Source organism: Triturus cristatus, chromosome 12 (assembly GCF_964204655.1).
Source record: "Triturus cristatus chromosome 12, aTriCri1.1, whole genome shotgun sequence".
NCBI lineage: Eukaryota > Metazoa > Chordata > Amphibia > Caudata > Salamandridae > Triturus > Triturus cristatus.
The window spans coordinates 401,061,340-401,082,044 of NC_140595.1; the positions used below are offsets into that span (position 1 = coordinate 401,061,340).

A 20,705-nucleotide genomic window follows, 5' to 3' on the forward strand; every position below is an offset into this window, starting at 1 on the left:
TTGGCGTCGGTGAAGAAAGGGGTGCTGTCGTGTGTGACCTTTAGTTTTGCGGGGTATAATAGTGCATAGGGGATCTCTGCCTGTTGCAGCGGCTGCTTAACTGGGACGAATTCGCGCTTGGCTACCTGGACCGCTGGGGTAAAGTCCTGAAAAAAGGAGATAGTGTTGCCCTTGTACTGAATGGACCTTCTCTCCCTGGCCAGATGGAGCACCACATTCCAGTCACGATAGTTCAACAGACGGGCCAGGATCAGACGTGGAGTGGCGCCCACCGGTGGTCTAGGGCCCAGAGTACGATGCTGGTGCTCCAAGATAAAAACTGATGCGAGAACAGCTCCAAATAAGTCCTGCAGTAACTCCTCCAAATATGTCTCCATTTTAGCAATGGCCGTCGTCTCCGGAATTCCAAGTATGCGGACATTGTTATGCCTGGACCTGGCTTCTAAGTCTGATTTTTGGCTCTAATCGGAGTCAGAACCATGTAATTTTGCAACAATTGCTCTTTGACCTCTGCTTGAAAATCGTGTGCATCTAATGAGCGGTTCTCCAATTGGTCCAGTCTGGTTTTGTGCGTGTCAACACGTTTCTTAACCTGATCTAGTTGTGAGGTAAGTACATCAAGTTTGGTGTCTATTGTATTAAGGCTGCATCTAATTTCCTGCAGGAGAGCGTGCAGGTCTTCATCACGGTAGTCAGTATGCCCTGAAGGAGGGTTGTCCCCGTCCTCCTCAGTTCCAGAGTCTGTTTGACGTGTGTCGTTTATCAAAGGACTGCTTAGTCTGTTTGGTGTCTGTCTTCCCCATCACTTCGCTGTTCCACAGTTCCAAAGCAGTGCTGCCCAGTACACTTTTTCACTTGCTCAATTCCCCTCAAGACGCTCAGCTCAGGACAATCGGGCTCCTCTATCCTAGGTAACCCCCCTCAATTGGAGCTCAGGGCTCCTGCTTAATGATTCTATTTCTGATAATGCGCAGCCAATCCTTTGGTATGGAAAGGGGTACTGTGAAAATTACAGTTCTAGGTTCTGTTACAGTGCAAGTGTCCAGTGTCTGTACCGCTGCCCACCTCCTGGCCTTTGAGCGCCTAGGTTAACTGCAGGAGGAGCACGCTCACTTTATTCCTGCCCTGGGTTCCTGCAATTGTGGTTGATCACGCTCGTGAGCAGCACTTTAGGCCCTTAGCAATCGGCTCACATCAGCTCTTAGGGCACCGTGGAGTAAAATCACATGAGCCCCACGGGCCCCACATGCACATCTGATGCCTAAGACTGCTGCACTTCAGGTGGGGGTGAGTAGCGCAGCTGTCTTCCCCTCTGTGCGCGTCGCGGGGGCTCACCAAGAAGGGAGGCCCTCTCCAGCCCCAGGGCGGATCGGGATGGTTCCCTCTCCCTCCCGGCACCCCCCTTCCCCACCACGTTACCTCACTCTAGCGCAGGGGTCCACACAGTGGGCTGCTCCCTCCTGCCGGCACAGGATGCAGCTGACCTCGCCTCCCAGCTCGTTTTACCTCCCGGAGACTATCTCTGCTGAGGTGTCCGGCTTGCTCGGTCCCGTGCCTTAAGATGGCGGCCGCTCCGTCCGCAGGACCCGAGAGCGCGTCGTCTTCAGCAACAAGCCGCCACTTCACCCATTTCACTCCGCAGGTGAGTCGCTAGTGTCACCACGCTGGCACCTCGGCTTCAGAGTGGCCCTCATAAATTGTGGGGCACAGACCTCCATGCGTGGGGCTGGGTTGAGCTCAGCATTCAGCTATCTCGTTTCAGAGTGCACCCAGCGCCCTCAAGGCGGTATCGAACTGCTCCGCTCGTCATCAGGGTGTCGATTCCCAACGTTGATGTCACTGCAGGTGCTGTGCAAGGATGGGATCACACAGGATCTTGTCTCGACCGGCAGAGCATGCTCACAGAGCCCACACCCCCCGTCAGCAGGCGTGTTGAACTCCTTTTAGTTCTCCAGTTAATGTTTGGGAAGATTTTTGTGAAAAACGCATACTTTCTTTCAGCAAAAGGTTGCTAAAATTACTGTCATAGGTTTTGGTATTTCTGTTTTCAATTTAAATCCGCAGGAGGATGTTCCGTTGGTTCCATGCTGTGTGTGCACATGGTCAGATTGATTCCATGTTTGGTTTATTTTTTTTTACTTGCTGCTATTGGGGGTTAAACAACAATGTCTCTGTTTCAATCTTTTAGTAATTAATCTGTTTGTATCTGCTGGGAATAATTCGAAAGGAGGGAAAATCGGGTGTCGTGTATTACATACAATGACAGGAAGGTTGTGGAAGGACAGTGTTAGCCATGTACAGTGGGTTAAAAACGTCCTGTGAAATACTGTTCTTACATTTGCCTGTCTCACTTTCAAGATCCCAAATATTACTCATTGTGAACAGCAGAATGCAAATCTATTGAGACTTTTTAAATGTATGTTTATCAATAAAATTATTTTTTGTTACCTAGGGTGCAACCGAGGAAGTCATATTGAAGCCTTCTTGACACACACACAGTATCTGGTCAACACGACGCAGGAAGAAATCAGACCTTCACCTGAATGTAAGTCTTGCTGTGGCTCCCTATGTTAGGGAGTCGCCTTTAATGTACATTGCTGTTTGGTATTCTGACCCTTGCTGATGTAAACCTCTAGCTACAAAGCAGCTTGGTTGACTTTCTGGAAGCCATGTACCCAACCTCACTTATTTGGCCTTTGAAGTGAATCCCCATGCTGGAGAAAGCTTTTGCTCCTAAGAGTAACTTTTTAAGTGTGTTCTGATAACGAAAGCCTACATCTTAAACTTTCCAGTTTATCCAGTGACATATTAGATTAACAAACATGTTAGTCTTCATTGGGGTTAACGTTCTATTTGCAGGCATCAAACTTCATGCTATTACCTCCTCGTATAAGTTGTTCCAATGTGTTGTCTTCATCATTTCTCAGTCCTAATTCTGGGTGCTAAATCAGGTCTGGGTGCTCAAGGCTGCATTATCATTTCACATGTTTCTGCAGTGACTAGTTTCCATGTGTGGCTACTGTGTCTGCTGCCTCATCATTGTCCAACATCCTTCTGAGATCCATGTCTGTTTGAGGGCCAAATGCTTCTTACCACACTTTTAAGCGCTTTTCATCAGTGATCAATGTCATTGAAGCCCCAAGTACCTGCCATTGCTTCATCATTCAGCACCAAATTTTTCGATGACCTAATGTCTGTGATTCCACAGTCCTGCACCTCGTCCGTAGCAAGACCCGTCCCTCCTGTTGAATCACCACCCATTTGTGAGCAATTGCATACCTTCGTCACCTCTGCTCTCTCCATATTCTTCCATATTGAATTTGATCATCCCATGTGCATTTGGTTAACCAAGATTTGTAAGACCCCTGCTAGTACCCCTGCTAGTAGTGCAGTCCAACTGTACAAGATGGAATCGGGTGTCAAACTATGCTGATGAGAGCACTCGGAATTAGGGTCTGGGATACCCTGAAGATTCAGAACTATTCCTGTTACTGAAACTGATTATAGCACTCCTGTTCACCTCTGGTAAGTGTAGCGAAGTTACTGACTAACAAGATGCTCGTTAAGCGTAACAGTTGTTCCACAAAACATATTAAAGGTGCTCAACATATCTATATTCAAGTAGCCTTCATTTTTTCCTTATTGAACACTAATTGGCTGTGATGTGTGTGTATGCGTGTATATATATATATATATATATATATATATATATATAACATATAACATATAATGTAGTTATTAATTACTTGCTGGCGGTCGCCGGTAGGTAGTTATAGTTGGGGCCGCTTGACGAATCTTCACGAAATGTTTTAAAAAGTCCCCTTTTTAGGTCTCGCCTGACCCAGCGCATTCGCTGGTCTGGCGAGACTTTTAGTAAGGGCTTCAAAAAATGCTACCATGGCCGGCCTACAGCTTGCGTGCATGTGTGCGTGCGCGCGCGGGCGCTTACGAGCAGAGTCACCATATGGCTTTCCTCGTCATGCTCATTAAGCGCATCGCTCGCTGCGCTTGATCGCGATCACTTTCGCAGTCGGCCGTTACTTTTACGGCCACGTGGCCAATGCTGCTTCTCCTCGCGTTACTCTTTCTGACTGCTCTGTCTTCCGGGGTCGTAATTTTCTGTCCTTTATCGACGGGTGAACCTTATTTCAGATTTCACCTACATACTTTATTTGCGATAGAGTATACACCCCTGCGGGGCATGAACGGCATTTAACAATATGGAATGCGCATACATCAATTACTGGATGACTGCTGAAGTGTCTGGGTAATGTTCGATGAAATCACACATAGCCCTAACCAAACCAGGTGCCCTATTTTCTTGTTTTGCAAACGAACTTTAGTTGTTTTTTTTTATTTTATTTTTATACAGAGACTGGAAGTGCGTGGAGCTGTGACAGAGGAGATTGTATCTAAACACTTCTTTAATAGACTGGGTGCTTTGAAGTCCCTCGCTCATAGTGAACAGTTAAACATCTCACAACTATCAGCTGATTTCTGTAAATAACCTCGTAGACAATATTCTTTATTTAACTTTCGTGTATGCCTATACGCCCAGTAAATACTCCCCCATCGAGATTTGCATGTCATCCAGGACCTTCATACCCAAAACAAGTATGTGTATTTATTTTCCGTTAGTGTTTTTTCCCCCCCTGGCCCAAGTTGTCTTTTTATATTCTACTCATTTGAGATTTTAAGTGGGACAAAGTTTAAAATTGAAACTTTCTGCCGGTCTGCGTTGAGAAGGTATGTCACCCCTTCCAGGGAACCTGTGCACAAGCCTCTTCTGGGCATGGCCAACGGGGAGGTGTTCAATCTGCATTCATCTAATACATGGCGAACAAACTACCAAATTCGTGCTACAAGGCCGTGCGGTTCTTCCTAGGGCACTAGACCATTTAGAGCTGCTCTGTAAAGCTCCTTACGAGACCCTGCATATGACAGCAACTGACACAAGCAGCACCATTCAATCCGATGGCACCATGGACATAGATTCATCAAAATGCTTGGGGTAGCTGAAGTGACATCACACACCGTTTGACCCTAATGACTTCACATGACCTTTGACCCTGAATGTACCCAGGAATTGCAATTCCTTTAACTTAACCCTCAATAATTGGCAATGATGGCATTCGATAATTACTTCATGATCAATATAACACCACAGAAAAAATTTCCATTTTGAAAACCATCTATATTATGGTGCTGGCATGATCTTTCAAATTGCTGAGACTTAATACCCTGAATTGTAGCCAGCCAGACTCTCTTCCAAAGGGCCTCTGGGGTGCAACAGTGTTTCACCTATGGAGAGCATGTTGTAAAAGATTGGGTCAAATAGGGTATTTAAAAGCACAATTTACACATAAATTTGCTAAAAAGCTGTTGGCTGTGAAAAGGCACTTAATGATATTCTTGTTCTTTCATGGTGTGCTCGACCAATCAACAGTGGCGGCAGCACAAATCCAGAGGTGGCGGGGAGCTGGGCAGGGGCTAAATAAGAAATACAAGTTATCTTACCTCCTCGCCGCTTCTTCCTCGCTGGGTCCTCCTAATCGTGCCGGCCGGAACAGAAAGCGCCCAGGCTGGGGCTTCCCTGAGCCAATCGCAACGCTGCATTTCAGTGTTGTGATTGGTAAGCACCCAGGCTTCCTTGACCAATTGCAACTCTGCAATGCACTCACCCTAGTCACTCTCACTCATTCTTTCTCTTTCATTCGCACTAACTCACTCCACATCTCGTTCATTCATTCCTGCTTTCTGGCTCATGTGAACACCCTCTTATTGCCACTCATTCTCAATCTACCTGATTCACTCATTTTTATGCATTGTCAGTCGCATTCCATCTCTTTTATTCTTATTCATTCTCACTCACCCACTCTCACTCACATGCAGTCATTCTTACTCTCACTCATACTCAGACACTCAATCCTGCTTAATATCTGTCACCAACTCTTACTGACTTTCACTCACCAACACATACATCACACTTACACACATGCCGACAAATGCACACACACAGTTGAATGCACACAACAACCCCCCCCCCCCCCCACCTCTTCCCCTGTCCTGTGTCTCAGCCCGGGCTGCTGCAGTGAAACTTGAGCTGCTGGGGGCCCAGCTGGGCAGTGTCTGTAGTCTTATCTCTGGCACCCCTGTGTTTTTCACAGGTCTTTAAAGACCATTTGCATTTTTACATGCCTTTGCAAACTGGTTACAGAGGCTTAGGTTTTTTTCCTGGTTCCAGTACTCCCTGGGTCCCCACTCAGCCTATTCCTTTCATTTGTATTTTACATTTACTGCTGTAGTGTGAGAATGCATTTCAAGGAAAGGAGTACAAAAGTAGCCTTGTCAAAAGAAAAATGCCTGCCGTGTTTTGTTTAAAGAGCCTGCAAAGATCTCCTCTTGGTACTAAATAGACTTAGAAATAAAAAAGTATGTATGCATTCGTTATGTGACTTTTCTGTCTTTGTTCTCTTTAATTATCAGTCATGGATCATTGAGGCAGCCCTAGAACACAATTAAAAGTGCTTTCTATTTATATTTTCTGTTGGAAGTATGCACAGATAAGTGCTGAAAATACCGCTTTAGGTGACTGCTTTTTTTTGTACCGACTGGGCCATCAAAATAATCTGCTGGCAACCCTAACCATAGGACTGGAAGTTTGTTACAGGATTAGCACATTATTTATTTCCTTCACCCTCGATCAATGCCGCAATAGTTTAACTTAGATCTTAAACTCTACGCCGCCGTCAATAACATGCGGAGTTACTTCATGGGTCTGGGAATGCACCCTGCATTCAGACAACTCATTCCTCATTCTCGCCCTTCATTTTCACGCTCACCCTGCACCCACAGCGATCACAATGCACTCACACTGATCACCATGCACTCGCACCATTCACCCGCTCACCTTGCACTCACAGTGATCACTCTGCACTCACAATGCACTTGTGCTGCTCACCCTATACCTCAACCTGCAGTCACACGAGTACACTACTCATCCTGCACTCATGTGACACTTCAATCACCTGTCCCCCTCACTACTCAATATGTAACTCACTCAAACAAGCCCATCAATAATCATACATTCATTCATCCCATTCTGAACTTGCATCCGCACCCAAATTCATACGCCACCTCACTCACCCTGCAGTCACTCCTCTTGTCCTACTCTCACTGTTGCATCACTCACCGTGCACTCACATGGGCACTCTTGTCACCCACACAGTGCAGAGGGTTAATGTGCCTGCTACAAAGAATATGTACCATGCAGATCCCAGAAATGAGTGTGAGTAAACTATGAGTAGTGGTATAAAAAACGAAATGTTTGTCAGAAAGGTGCTATAGAGAGATGCGGTGCATTGTTGGTGAGTGGCAGTGAAGGAATTCATGGAGAAGGAGGAAACGGGGGGTGGGGCATCAAAACAGACTGATGCACCGGGTGCGACCAGCGTTAGTACCAGCCCTGACTGGGAGTGTTAGCCCCCCCTCTGAAGTTCTGGTCTAGTGGCTCACCTGCTTACGCCTGTTATTATTTACATTTGTAGTGCACTACTGTTACAAAAAGATGTCCTGGGGCTAATAACCATCTACTGTCTGAAGGCAAATGAGAAACACACAGAAGGAGAAGGAGAACCAGCCAAATGGGGTAATCTACAGAGCATAGAGAGGTTTTTATATCTTCCTAAAGGATAATAGATTATTGGTGGAGCGAAGCAAAGGAGGGTGCACGTTCCATAACTGCGCGGCCTGCACCAAAACAGCGAGACAGACAATTCATGCCTTCTTGAATTAGGGAACAATAAGCAGAGTGGCACCTGCCGAGAGGAGCATACAGGTCCGACCCGTATGCTTGGTGATGAGAGGATGAGAGACGACAGCAAGGGAGTGAGAGAATTTGATTGAAGAGGTCAGGGATGAGTAGAAATGTGAATTGCCGAAGAGAAGTGTGGACACACAAGAAGTGAGTGTGATCCAAAGGTGAGGGCTTCTGTTAGAACAAAGGGAAGATGTGAAAGAGGAATGGGGGGGACTGCCGAGGTGTAAGATACAAATAGACAAAAATTTGAATGGCGAGACGAGGTGAATGAGAAGTGCTGAGGGGCACGGGAGGTGACAGGGCCAGAGAGGCCATGAGATAAATGTGAGAGACTGTTAGAGATGAGGGCAGTGAAAAGACAAAATGGCAAGAGGTGATTAAAGGTGAAGTGAGAGGTTGAATGGGGAGAATTCAGAAGTTGTAAAAAGGGGGGAAAGAAAATGGCCTGCAAAGTGAGAGAGGGATCCGGGGTTAGGTAAGGAGAGAGGGATGGAAGGGAGGGGGTGAGAGGAAAGCTGCATGGGTAAACTGCTTAACTCTGCACAAGACCCCCAGGGTTTTAAGGGACCCCTGCTACTCCCGTCCAGGGTCAGGTGAGCTTTTAATGTGGCAGCACGTATTCCTGCAGAGTGGAAGGGCCTTCACAAAGGTTGACTTGAAATCTTTCTGATGATGATTGCTGTATTTTGGTTATAAATGGGTACTGATTGGGTGAAATCTTTCCTCAGTGTTACTGTGTGTAACAAATGTCAAAATAATGAAGCAATGCTATCCCAAAATACGCGGCATCACATAACCTCATTTACATTTTCATCCCACGCGATTTAGTCAACAGGTTTAGACATTTTTGTCAGGAGGGGGTCCTTAAGCCTCAAAATGTTGACAGGGGGGTCTCGGCATCCAAAAGTTTGAAGACCTCTGATATAGAGCAATACAAGCCCGCGCAAAGTGCTGTGTTTCCCTACTCTGCACCAAGGAGGCATTGCGGTGGGTGTTCCACGCAACACCCATGGGTTTTGACGGTGCCACAGATTTACTTAATGACGTAAAGCTGGGGCAGCGCCAAACCCTTACGCCTCCCCAAAGCAGGTGTAATGAGGAGAAATATTTTTATTTCTCCTTGTTGTTTTCCTCTTACTATGTGTGCTGCATTCTGCAGCACACACAGAACGAGGAAAACGCATCTCTAGATTGTTTTTGTGCAGGTAAATATCTCCGTCCTGCACAAAAACAATCCTGCAGCAATGCAGACACTCTTGCACCATGGTGCAAGGGTGCCTGCGTTTAGACAGGGCAGCCAAAAACGGCGTCAGTGCAGTGGGAAAGGCCAGGAATGCGTTGAATATCATAAATAGGTTACATTCCTGCCCTTTCGTTTTGCAGCGCTGCGTCAGAAACTCATAAATGAGACCCTTGATCTGTATCAGTTTTTCTGCATTTCAAGAGCCTGCCAGATCTAAAAACAAGCATTGGCATAGCCAATAGGTCTCGCTTTTGGGACCTTATAAGTATTTAGTTATGCAGCACAAAATCCTTGGTGCAACAACATCAACTGTTGCATGGCTAACCACTTATAAGGTCCCAAAGGCGAGACCTATTGGCTATGCCAATGCTTGTTGGTTCAGCTGCTGTGTTGAAAGGTGTTAGTTGATCCGTCAAGCTGGGACCGAGAAAAAAGTGGGGACCCAAAAAGCATTTTCCCATGTTATGTCTATGGGGATTTTCATTTTTTTAACACAACTACAGCCTGAACCTCTGAATGGAATTACACCAAATTTGGCAGAAAGCTAGATGTTGGTCCAGAAAGCGTGCTATTTGTGATTCAGTGGCAAGATGGCGGCCACGCTGTTGGCCGGTTGAGCGGGTTCCTCCTTTCCTTTCCTTGTCTCCTGTTACAGGCATTGAGCTCTCCTTTGGCCTGCTTAGGAAATGAAGGGAAAACGAGAGTGAAAACTCTCTGATGCTGTGGCGGATATTTTTATCATTTAACCCCCCTTACCGGCGGCTTTATCGGCTCTCCAACGGCAGCTGCTGCTCCTGGGTGTTCGGCGGAGTACGAGGTATGGCGTCTAAAGCGGCGCCTCGACTAGCGAGACCAAGGGCGGCTGCACTCCCGACCGGCACTCCGGTGAAGACGAGTCTCTCCGCTGCCGGACTGAACAACAAAACACTGCATGCAGCCGAAGGGGCTCAGAGGAGTATTCGTTCGTCTTCAGCTTCAGTGATTGAGGCGTCGGATCGGGCTTTGGAGGATGCCGGTTCCGTGTGGGGTGAAAGTAACGGCTCAGGCTCAGGCTATTCCGGCGATGTTCAAAGAAAAAGTAAAAAAAAAGAAATGTCCGGACGAGTCTGCAATTCGGATGATTCAGGGCAGCAGCGCTCTGCAAACTCAGGAGTGTACTGACAGTATAATCTCTTTGGTGAGCGCAGGAAACGAAGAAGAAGCCGGTAAGAATGTGGTTTTACCTAATTCAGAGGTATTAACGAATGCTGAGTCCGAGTCTCTATCTTTGTCTCAATCCAAGAGCATTCTGGGAGCTGAAGTCATTTCTGAGACTCTAAATGAACTGCATGGTGTCAGTGTTATCTGTGACTCTGCCTTAACAGTTATGTCTGAGGGAGAGAGAGAGAGCGCTTTTATTGCATCTGCGGCTGGGAATCGGGAGCATTTAGAGCTTGGTGAATTACCGGATAAACTATCTAACACCGATGACATTTTTCCTTGTCTGACCATTCCTCAGTTGAGAGTGTCTTGAGAAAGTCTGGCCAGAGGGAGCATGCTCCGGTGCAGAGGGCATGAATCCCGAGGAAGGTGTAGAAGGGACGAGCCCAGCGGGGTCAGATACATCACTCTCGTGGGACTATCAGAGTTCACCTGGCCCCCTCAGGCTCCCATCCAATCATATCCGCTGGTGATGCTAGGAGCGACAATGGAGAGATAACGTTGGCAACAATTCATGATCTGATTGTGGCACACAGGGCAGAAACCCAGGCCGAGAGTATTCGCACACAGAATGCGTCTAAGAAACTACAGAATTCTATACGGAGGGTGGTGAAGACGTGTGCGGATATGGCTAATAGAATTAACGAGGCTGAAACTCGGATTTCTGCTTTGGAGGACGATCTTACTGCACAGAAACAAAGTATAGTCTTTTTGAAAGCTCATCGGGTTGACTTGCAGTGGAAACTGTCCGACTTAGAAAATCGTTCAAGGCGTAATAACCTTAGATTTTTGGGGGTTCCTGAAGGCAAAGAAGGTACGGATCCACGCAAGTTTGTAGTCTAACTGTTGGGTGAGGCTTTCCCTGGGCTCTCACATTGGGATTGGCAGACAGAGGTACGGAGGGCTCACCGTTTCCCAGCTGTACAGAGGAAGAAGGCAGATCAGCCCTCTCCTCTTCCTCGGGCAATTCTTATCTCATTAAATATTTTTTTGGCGCGGGAGGCTCTCTATGACCTGGCACGACCTAACAAGAAAGCCCATGCGAAGGATTGCCTTTTTTTTTTTTTTTTTTACCCGATTTTTGTCAATCTACGGTAGACCTTCGCTGGAAGCTGCGACAGCTGATTCCACAGTTCCAGGTAAAAGGAGTCCAGGTTTTTATCCAGAACCCGGTTAAGCTGAAGATTATTGCCAAAGGACGGGCACAGATGTTTTTTGATGAACTATCTGCCAAATAATTTTTGCAGACTTATAAGCCTTAAAAAACTTTGACAGACCGTTTAGATTGGTCATGAAGGATTATGAGCTTTGATCTCTCTCCCTGTTTATATCTGTCTGATTTATGTTTTATTCACGATATGATAAGCAGGACTATTATTGATGTTTTTGAAGACCAGGCTTGGGGGGGCCTGGGTACCCGACTCTGCATCACAAGGGGCTATGGTCCCATTGCCTTATGGGGTTGGTAGGGAGGGCTTGGGCGGGGGTCACTCGGGATACGGGTAGGGGTTGGGTGTATGGGGGGAGGTTAAGGGGGGAGCTGGGGGTAAATAATTCGGCATTGCATGATTTCTATCTATGTTAGTATGGGGTGATTCCCTTATTCTATTATGTTTTTGCTTATAGCTTTAATTTGAAACTAAATTCTTGCATTCTATTGTTTTCATGTGGTCTTAATTTCGCGAAGATCCAGAATGGCAAGAGGGGGACAGTTTTCGAGAAGGGATGGTGGCTTATGTGAATTAACAAATCTATTTATATAAATGAGTAAACTTGTAGTCTGCACTCTTAATATATGTGGTTTGAACAATCCTAATAAGCGGCGAGTTTTGGCCAAGGCAATTCAGGCACTATCCTGGGAGCTTCTCTGTTTGCAAGAGACACATATTTCATGGTCAAATAGGGGCTGGCATAAAACGCTGGGCATGGATCTGGTTGCATGTTCACGTCAGTCAATTAATTCTAGGGGTGTTGCTATTGTATGTAGGAAAGGGGTAGCAACATTTAGGAAATCTAAGGAGGATAAGTGGGGACGGTGGGCAATATCAGAAGTTATTTTTAATAATAAGATTTTCACAATATGTACTGTATACGGCCCTAATTTGGATGACTCGGAATTTTTTGATAAGCTTAATCTGGAACTGTCTCCCTGTCCACAACCTTTTATAATTTGTGAGGATTTAAATATACATCTCGATGGGGATTTTGATGTCTTTGGTAGGCAGGCATATTTTGGCAGGAAGCCCCGAGCTTATAAAAGTGTGCATAGATTGATCTTGGATCATGGACTTTGCGAGGTCTGGTGTAGGCTTAATGCTGGTCAGCCAGGTCATACGTTCTTTTCAGCTCCTCACAAAAAGCTGGTCCGACTAGATTACTTTCTTGTCTCTTATTTAATTTGAGACACAGATACTCCCGGAGAGACAGATATGCTTGTGCTTACAGGTTTATTCATATTATTCAAGGCAAAATGGCATTTAAGTTTAGCCTGTCTAGTAAACTTAAATAAATCAACATGAATCTCCTTTGTTAACAGGACAAAAGCCTAAGCCCTTATTAAGAGCAGACAATTCATGTTCATTTAATACATAGAAAGATTCACAACCAGATTGTCAGTCCCAGGTAACACATTACTACTCAATGATCCTATATCAGTCTTGCTCCCTATTGCCTGTTTTGTCTCCTCTTCTGATTTCAAGTCAAAACTCCTTTTTTTGTGTCTGTTCTTTCTTCTACCCTCTCTTCGGGTCTTATGTTGGCCTTGTTTTGTCTGTTTTCTATTCTGAAATGTCGAACTTCTTCTAAAAAAAAGTTGCTGAGCTATTTAGCTGTTCTCTAGTCTCATTAGCACCGCTTGATCATGCCTCTTCTATCGAAGAGACATCTGAGCTACTGATTGCACTTGAGACACTTATAGCGTCCTGAGACATACTTGCCGTCGGTTTGGTAATGACAATGTCATCAAAACGTCTGGCAAATGTGTAAATCCGTCCTGTGGTATAGTCCCCATCATCTGTCCTAATTTTGGTTAACTTACATTCTTTAACCATTTTCTGGCGTTTGGCTATCTGTTCTTTAAGAATTACATAATTCTTATCGGTGGCTTCTTTGAGCCCATGGTTCTGAATCTCATTTTCCAGAATTTTAATTTCCTCCCTGAGTTTGGCACAGAACGTTGTACCAACACCTTCATCGTTGTGAAGGAGGAATTCTGTAGATTTTCCTCCCATTCAGTGAGTAGATCTGGGTCCAAGTCGTCGTAATTTGGGAATGTGAGGATTCTCAGTCCTCTTCGGAGCTTCTTGTAAACTAAGCATCTTTTTAAAGTCACTCCGTCCCACCATTTGGACAACTCGGATTTTTTCAACCTCTTTAACCTCTGAGGTTTTGATTTGAGACCACCTTGTCCAGATGCCCTTGCTGTACTTGGGTCACTACTAGAACTCTTGGAACTGAAGAGATCCCTGGCCATCTTTTCCCTGTCATCGTCAAAGGACATAGTACACGTATCACTAAAATGGATGGTTTGGAGAGTTTGAGAATGTTGATTATTCTCGTACACGATACCAGTTAATTATGTTTCCAGGCAAATCAACTTGACTACCGTTTAATAGCAGAAAAATAATTGGCACCTTTGGTAATGCTTATGGAAACGTACTTCAGATTTATTTTAATTGTTTTGACTTTTTTATATTAATAATTTATAAAGCTTCGTTGGCACAGGCGGAACAGATGTAGACGTTTTTACAGTAATCAAGGTAAAGCGCACATTATCCCTCAAGCCTCTTTTCATTCCTATGTTGCGCCGAGCATTTTGTGTCTGCTGCCAAATCTTCAGTTTCACTCCCAGAAAACTGAGAGTTGAGGCAAATTGAAATGGCATAGGGTCAGGAAGGAGCATTGCATAGTAGTGGATATGAGCCTGAGAAATGTAAAATGCAGTGGACTAGGTCTATACCGATCTATGCAGGCATCCATGGCACAAATGTAGCTCCTGTTGGGCCGTCAGCCTGCTGTCTAAGATTTAGTTTCTTGGAAACCTCTCCGGGTCCTTTCTAACTCCATACGGCATTTAGTGATTTCGAATACTGGTGAACTTGAGATTTTATCCGTTCATCAAAGCCTCGTAATGTGCCTGACAGCCAATCAAAGCTGAGACATGGATAACTGAACAAGCCAGCAGAATAAAACAAGTGGCTGTGTCTTTAGCATAAATATCCAAGCACAAAATATTTTACGAAGATGCATACGATTTTGTCGGCCCATATCCAGTATAATTTATCGGGCAGACATATTTGTCTACTTTATCCCTGCTGGCCGCTCTCAAATATTATTAATTAGTAAACAGCACAAAACACATTGAAATAAAATGTCAACAGACCGTTTTTAATCTGGTTAACCTTTTTCCCTGGATCACAAAGCTACACAACAAAGTTATATTACCTTACTGCGCACAAAATATTAAGATGACTGCTTAGCAAGTGTTGTGCTCTCCTGTGAGCGACAGAGGCTATGAGAAGCATGCGTTGATATGATAAACTTTATTGCAGGTGTAGGAGACTCAGTAGATGGTTGTGTTGACAAGAGAGATGGAATTTTACAGAAACCTTAACTGCATCCAAAAAATATCTGAGAATGTTTCAATTGAATGATCATTTATATTGTGTATTTAATTTTGGTTATTGAGTGGAGGTGACATTTCCTGATTTAAATATATTTAGGTATGAGTTTATTAATGTGATGCTGAGCAAGAAAATGTAGGACAAGTTTGCTAAGTGATCCCATTTAAAGAATAAATGCTGCCTCATTGGGTGTTTTCTGCATCTTTCTGCTTTCAAGATGGATGAAGTGATTGCCGAATTCATAAGAAGGACTTTGCTCAAGTGCTCTCTTGCCCAGATGATGCCCCTGCTGAAAGCATGGGGGTTGCTAACTGACAGACAGCTGGAAACATTGACGATGCGTGGAAAGGAGAGACTTATCCAGCAGATTCTTCAGTTGTGTGAGGTATTAAAGTATATTCAGATTATAAACATGACTTCAAAAAACGAAAATTCGGATTTAAAAAAACCTATTTTATCTATGGTATAGAGGGTGTGAGGTGGGTGATTAACAGAGATTATGCCTCATTCTGGCAGAAATTCTCAGTATTTTCCCCTGCATATTTGGGCTTGTTTTCCTATCTCTCCAAATGGCTTTCCTACTTGAGATTTCAGATTTTGGTGGAGCTGGTTTGGAACCACACCCGACTACTTTTTTCGAGAAGGCATCCTTATTACTCACTCATTTAAAGTGGGAATGTGCGTATCTGAGCAGTGTTCTTGACGTTTGTAATTTTTATGTTAGCAGGCCAGAAAACAAGATTTAAAACTAAAAGGTGAGCTGAAAAGACAAAACGAGCATTGGTCTTTGATGGGGTGGTGGAAGAGAGACAAAAGAGTGAGCCTTTTTATCGTCTGTTATCTTGGACGGTGAGAAAGAACAAGGGCTTGAAGAGCAGAAAACTGGCAGTAATTTAGTTTTAACAGTATACCAGGTCTTAAGTTCTAGTGTGTCATTTCTCTGAGCAGCTGTGTTAAGACCCGAGGGCGTTAGTAGTTAGTAAAACACCCCTAGTGTAATGGAATCCATTGCAATTCCTGCTATGCCAGCTATTCTGTGGTAAAATTGGACCTGTCTGAATACGGTTGATCCTTCTTTTCTTTTAATTTATTTCCATTTATCAGTTCAACCGGTGGATACATGCATATACTTATGGGAACAGTATTATAATTCCAGTATTGTAATACATACGTTTCGGGCAACCTGCTCCTATGGCAGTTTTGCTGAGATGAGGGATTTCTAGGTAATGGTGTGTTTCTTTTATGGCAGTGGGTGGTTTAAGGGCAGTGAATGATTTAGGTGCATTCTTTCAGGTATTTCAGTAGATTTAGAAGAGATTAGTTTGGACGTCTCATGGTATAGAAAATTCTTGATAATAGTCCCATGACCTTACTGCTGTAGTGAATAAGAGTCAACCTGGTTAAACCTGCAAGTTAGGTCTTGTAATTAGCAGAAAATGTGTTCTGACTTGAGTCAGAAGGCTGTTATCCTTATTCAAGCCAGATAACATTTTCCTTTGTCTGCTTCTACTGTAATATCTTAATTGTTTTCAAACCGTCACAAATGAATATTCTAATACAGTGTGTTGTGGTGACCTTCATTGTGTTAAGCGCAATACTTAATTACAAATGACAAGTTTGTTTTTGGTAAGGTCTCATTTGCACTTTGCTCTTTTAGGAAGTTCCAGCATCTGGGGACCATGCAGCAGCTCTTGATCTGGTTTGTAAGTAGCCACTTTCCTCATGTGTTTCTTATAAAAGTTATTTTTGTTGCCTTACCTTTTATAATAACCCTCCGTGAATATGTAGTTCTTAGCATTTCCATTCGTCAGAATGTGCACTAAGCATCCCTAGTTATATTTTTAGTACGGTATTTGTTGCTGGAAATGGGATGAGTGAAAGTAGTAAGTTTTGTCCACACCAAGACCTTTCAAATTAAACTTAAGAAATACCATAGTGCGTACCACACCCTCCTCTAAACTAATTTAAGAATCACTTGTGCCACCGTTACACAGAAGGGCACCAGCCACTGCCTAAAACATAACTGCAGAAACAGGAGCACACACGAGCAGATAAGACATTTGTAAGAAATTCGCTCCATTTAAAGTGGCACTTCACTTTACAAATACAAGTCACACTGCTTGTTGTTCTATTTCAAAAGTATGTTAATCTTTGGCAGTTCTAACACTCAAGAAAAATGTGTTTCTTACCTGTTACTAACACTCCATCATTCTTAGTGAGGCTGTTTGTTATACTATATGGAATCCGTGCTCATAAAAGGCTTTTCTTGGAATAAGCTTAGGCCCCCAACAGTTCACATGATGAGTCTGGACAGTAAATTGGGATTGATTAGATGTCAGTCTATGTAATTTTGCTGCTATTGAATTACTGCACAGAGGATTTCCAATCTGATAAAGTAGACCTTTTCCAAAATATGCAAGTCTGTGAAAGACACCAAGCTTGAGAATATTAGTTACAGAAAACTGTTTTTCTTTTCAGACTTTTCGTAATGTCTTCCAACTGTGCCGAACTAGAGCTTTCAGTGCCAACTGCAGAACGTATGGGCGCGTTTAGTTTTTGCAAGCTTTTCAGTCTTTGAAGTCATACAATCTGTCAACCAAAGAAATGTTGTCTACTCTCCTTAAGGCCCTAAAAAGAGGTACCAGTTTCATAACAAACCTAACCTAATTCTTGACTTCAAGCACGCTTGGTTGACTCCAAGCAGTAAAACGACCATTAAACATTGTGTGACCGGAGAGCATAGTTCTGCCTTAGACTGTAAATTATCCCAGTTAATTGAACGTTAATTGAACTCCTCACCTGTGACACCTTTAATTTTGAGCAATTATTTTCATATTAAGTTGTAAATTGACATTAAAACTGTAACAGACGGAAACTAGATTTGAGTTGGGGCAAAGAATGTAACTTCCATTATTTCTATTTATGGCTAAAATTCAAAGCGTCCTTGACTAATTTAAAAAAAAACTGTTTTCTCAGTTTGCATAAAGGTACAAATTTCCATGCAAGTTCTTTTTTTTTTTTTGGTGGTTTTTATTTTCTGTTTTGTTAGAATGTAGTTTTTCTGGTGTCCCAAAACATACAAACTAACACCAGATTGATCATTACTGAAACTGTTGCATTCGATCTGTAACAATTTATTTTTAAAAGATTTTTTTTAAACGTTATTCCACATTGATGCACCATGAGGACATTCTATACCCTTTGATTATCGTGCCTAGAATCGGTTATTGTCAGTGCATCGAGTGTCTGGCAAATCTGCTGTGCATGTAGTTCAGTTATTTGCAAACATTAAAATAAAATGTAAATTTAGGTTCATAAGCTGATGAGTGGGTTTGCTTTTGCTGATCACCACCAAACACCCTCTTTTTCGAAGATAGTCAAGCAGCTAACAAAAGCGAACTAGTTTATCTTTTATCTTTCCTATTATTCACACAGGCAATGAACAAAACAGATTTATAATTTGTCCTTCAATATGTAATAACACCCTAGAGCCAATTGATTAAGATCAGGTGTGAGCTGTAAATTAATAAGGATTCTGCCATAGCCAGCTAGAACCATCTGCCACCAGGGCTTTTTGTTCCAGCCCTGAGGGCTTCACCCTTTGTTGTAGGACACAAAACGTCTTCACCTTTACACAAACATGCTCCCAAAAACAGAACAGTCAGGTGATGAAGTACCACAGAGATAGGAATGAAAGCTAATAAGAAACAGACATACCACGGGAAAGGTCAACCAACTATATAATATGACATGGACAGTCAACCAGAAGTATGAAGCGGTCAGCTTGGCCCAGACAGATGATGACTTAATGAACAGCACAAATGAAACAGAATGAAGATGAGGACTAGGTTGCAAAGTCTTCTAGATATATTGGCTTCTGTGTCTTCCTCTTACTATTTATCCATACCCTCTTTACAGAAAGGCATGTATCTTCACATTTGTGTGCCACTTTCAATGCTTTTTTCCTCAGTGTCCATCTTCAAATTCCATATTTTGTTGTCGTTGGTTTTGATAGCATTTTAAATACCTTGACAACCTTCATATCATAAGAAGACTTGGATCAGGGTGCAGGGCCACAGGCATGCAAATTATGACCCAATCTCCCACCAGCATTTTGTTTTTGTTATGTGATTTCTGTCATATGAACACTTTATTTTTCCTGTCATCTGTCTTCCCTCCTCTGCTCATCACAAGCAAAGATATTCACACAACCTGTACCCCAGAGCATCCACCCACGGGAAAAACCTGTACTTGACTTTCACTCCCTACATAATTCAAAAGGAGAGAAGGGTGGTGGAATGGGGACACCTTCTATATGGAACCAGCCTTTTTTCAGCACTTCCTTTAAAGGTTGACCATTTGCCCTGGCAATTTGTGTGCTGTCTGTCAAAGTCCTCTTGACGTATTCTACCACCCTGTTAGTTCCTGGACGGTTAAGCTCACACTTTCTATGGATAGTCCCACAGGGGGACAGATAATGCTCCACATCCTTGGATCACAATTGAACTACATTATCCATCAACAGAACTCCGAGGTACACGCCCTCCAAAAACCAATACCCTCCAGAGGGTTTGATACTTTTTAGATATGGATATAGTGTCATCCACACAGTTAACCTCAGGCTACCTCAAGAATAGGAGATAGATCTACAAAAACAAACCCTTCCCCGTCGGGTGGGGGGGCTATGAAATGCATCCCCAGGAAAGGAACAGTGCTTATCATGAATACTTTGTCAGCTTTCAACATAGTCATAAACTCTTTTATCCACCGTTCGATCCAAACTGGATCATCAACATTTTTGAATTATTCATTCTATGATCTTCACAATGCCAAGATGATCAGCATGCCCCAAACGTTTAATCTCATCTCTCGCTGTGCCTAGGGATAGGAGATTGGTGCCTTTGAAGAGGAGAACTTTATTTACACTGGGGCCCTTCCTTACACTGCAAAATAGTTTCAGGCCACACCCGTTCTTCCTAACACTCCACACCTCTCTCAATTTGTAAAGGACTTCCTTCAGATAACCCCATTCTCAATTTCCAAACTCCACTCCTCCATAACTCCTCCTTAACAATACACATACTTGTGCTGACCCATTTATCCACACCAGACTCCATTTTCTTCTCTGTCAAGCTGGATAAGTCTTGATAGGCTATCAGTTGCCTTAATCCAAACACCAGAAATCTGCTCCACCGTAAAGTTAAACTCCTGACCCTTTGACATAGAGATCTCTTGCAAAGGCTTGTGCTCAGTTCTAACCATAAACAGCCTCTATCTTCAAGAAATGTCTGAACCTCTTCAAAGCAGGACATCACAAAGGCCTCCCTCCCGAAAACTGGCTGATTGATTTCAGTGTTGCTCAATCATGTCGATGCAATGGCATTTGTATTTTCACAAACCCCTACCTTCTGCACTCCTGCCTCAATGCCTTTAGGACTAGTATTAGTGATGGCTATGGCGCCCATGGCAGGGAGAAACACCTGGAAATTAGGTGCTCCTTGTAAATCTTCCTTTCACCTTGTTAAACTCAATTCACTCTCATCCATCCAGCTGTAAACCTCACACTGCTTCAGCAGGCATCTCATATGACTGGTTTTCTCAGCTAGTCCTGGCACACATCAGCTGTAGAATTCAACATACTTAGGAAAGAGACCAACTCCTCTTTGTTGGTTAGGGAGGAAAACCTGCTGATTGCATCTTCCAGTTATTGTTGTCTTTGACCGAACATCATTAGCTGACAGCTAATTACCCAAACTGCAGATCTTCCTTTGACCAACCAAACCTGTGCTTATCGGCCCTCCTTGCAAGACCCTTTTCTTAA

At 43.6% G+C, this 20,705-nt stretch overlaps 2 protein-coding genes across 7 annotated transcripts in view; one reads left to right on the forward strand and one right to left on the reverse strand.

The window, feature by feature from the left end:
- The window catches only part of CMC2 (C-X9-C motif containing 2), a 105,289-nt gene extending 103,537 nt beyond the window's left edge, over positions 1-1,752 (reverse strand). Inside the window, exon 1 of one of the 2 annotated variants that reach the window (XM_085638925.1) lies at positions 1,420-1,752. The gene's annotated coding sequence lies outside the window, so the exon portion shown is untranslated. The remainder of the gene's footprint in view (positions 1-1,419) is intronic. The other variant, XM_085638923.1, reaches the window with a different exon arrangement.
- CENPN (centromere protein N) overlaps positions 1-20,705 on the forward strand; it is a 220,082-nt gene that overhangs the window by 33,217 nt on the left and 166,160 nt on the right. For 3 of the 5 annotated variants that reach the window (XM_085638918.1, XM_085638917.1, XM_085638916.1), the window contains exons 2-4: positions 2,453-2,545; positions 15,102-15,269; positions 16,542-16,587. In XM_085638918.1, the coding sequence (XP_085495044.1) occupies positions 15,102-15,269; positions 16,542-16,587 (214 nt within the window). In that variant the 5' untranslated portion in view covers positions 2,453-2,545. Of the gene's footprint in view, positions 1-1,623; positions 1,643-2,452; positions 2,546-15,101; positions 15,270-16,541; positions 16,588-17,404; positions 17,523-20,705 lie in introns of those variants that run through there. The other 2 variants (XM_085638919.1, XM_085638920.1) reach the window with 2 other exon arrangements.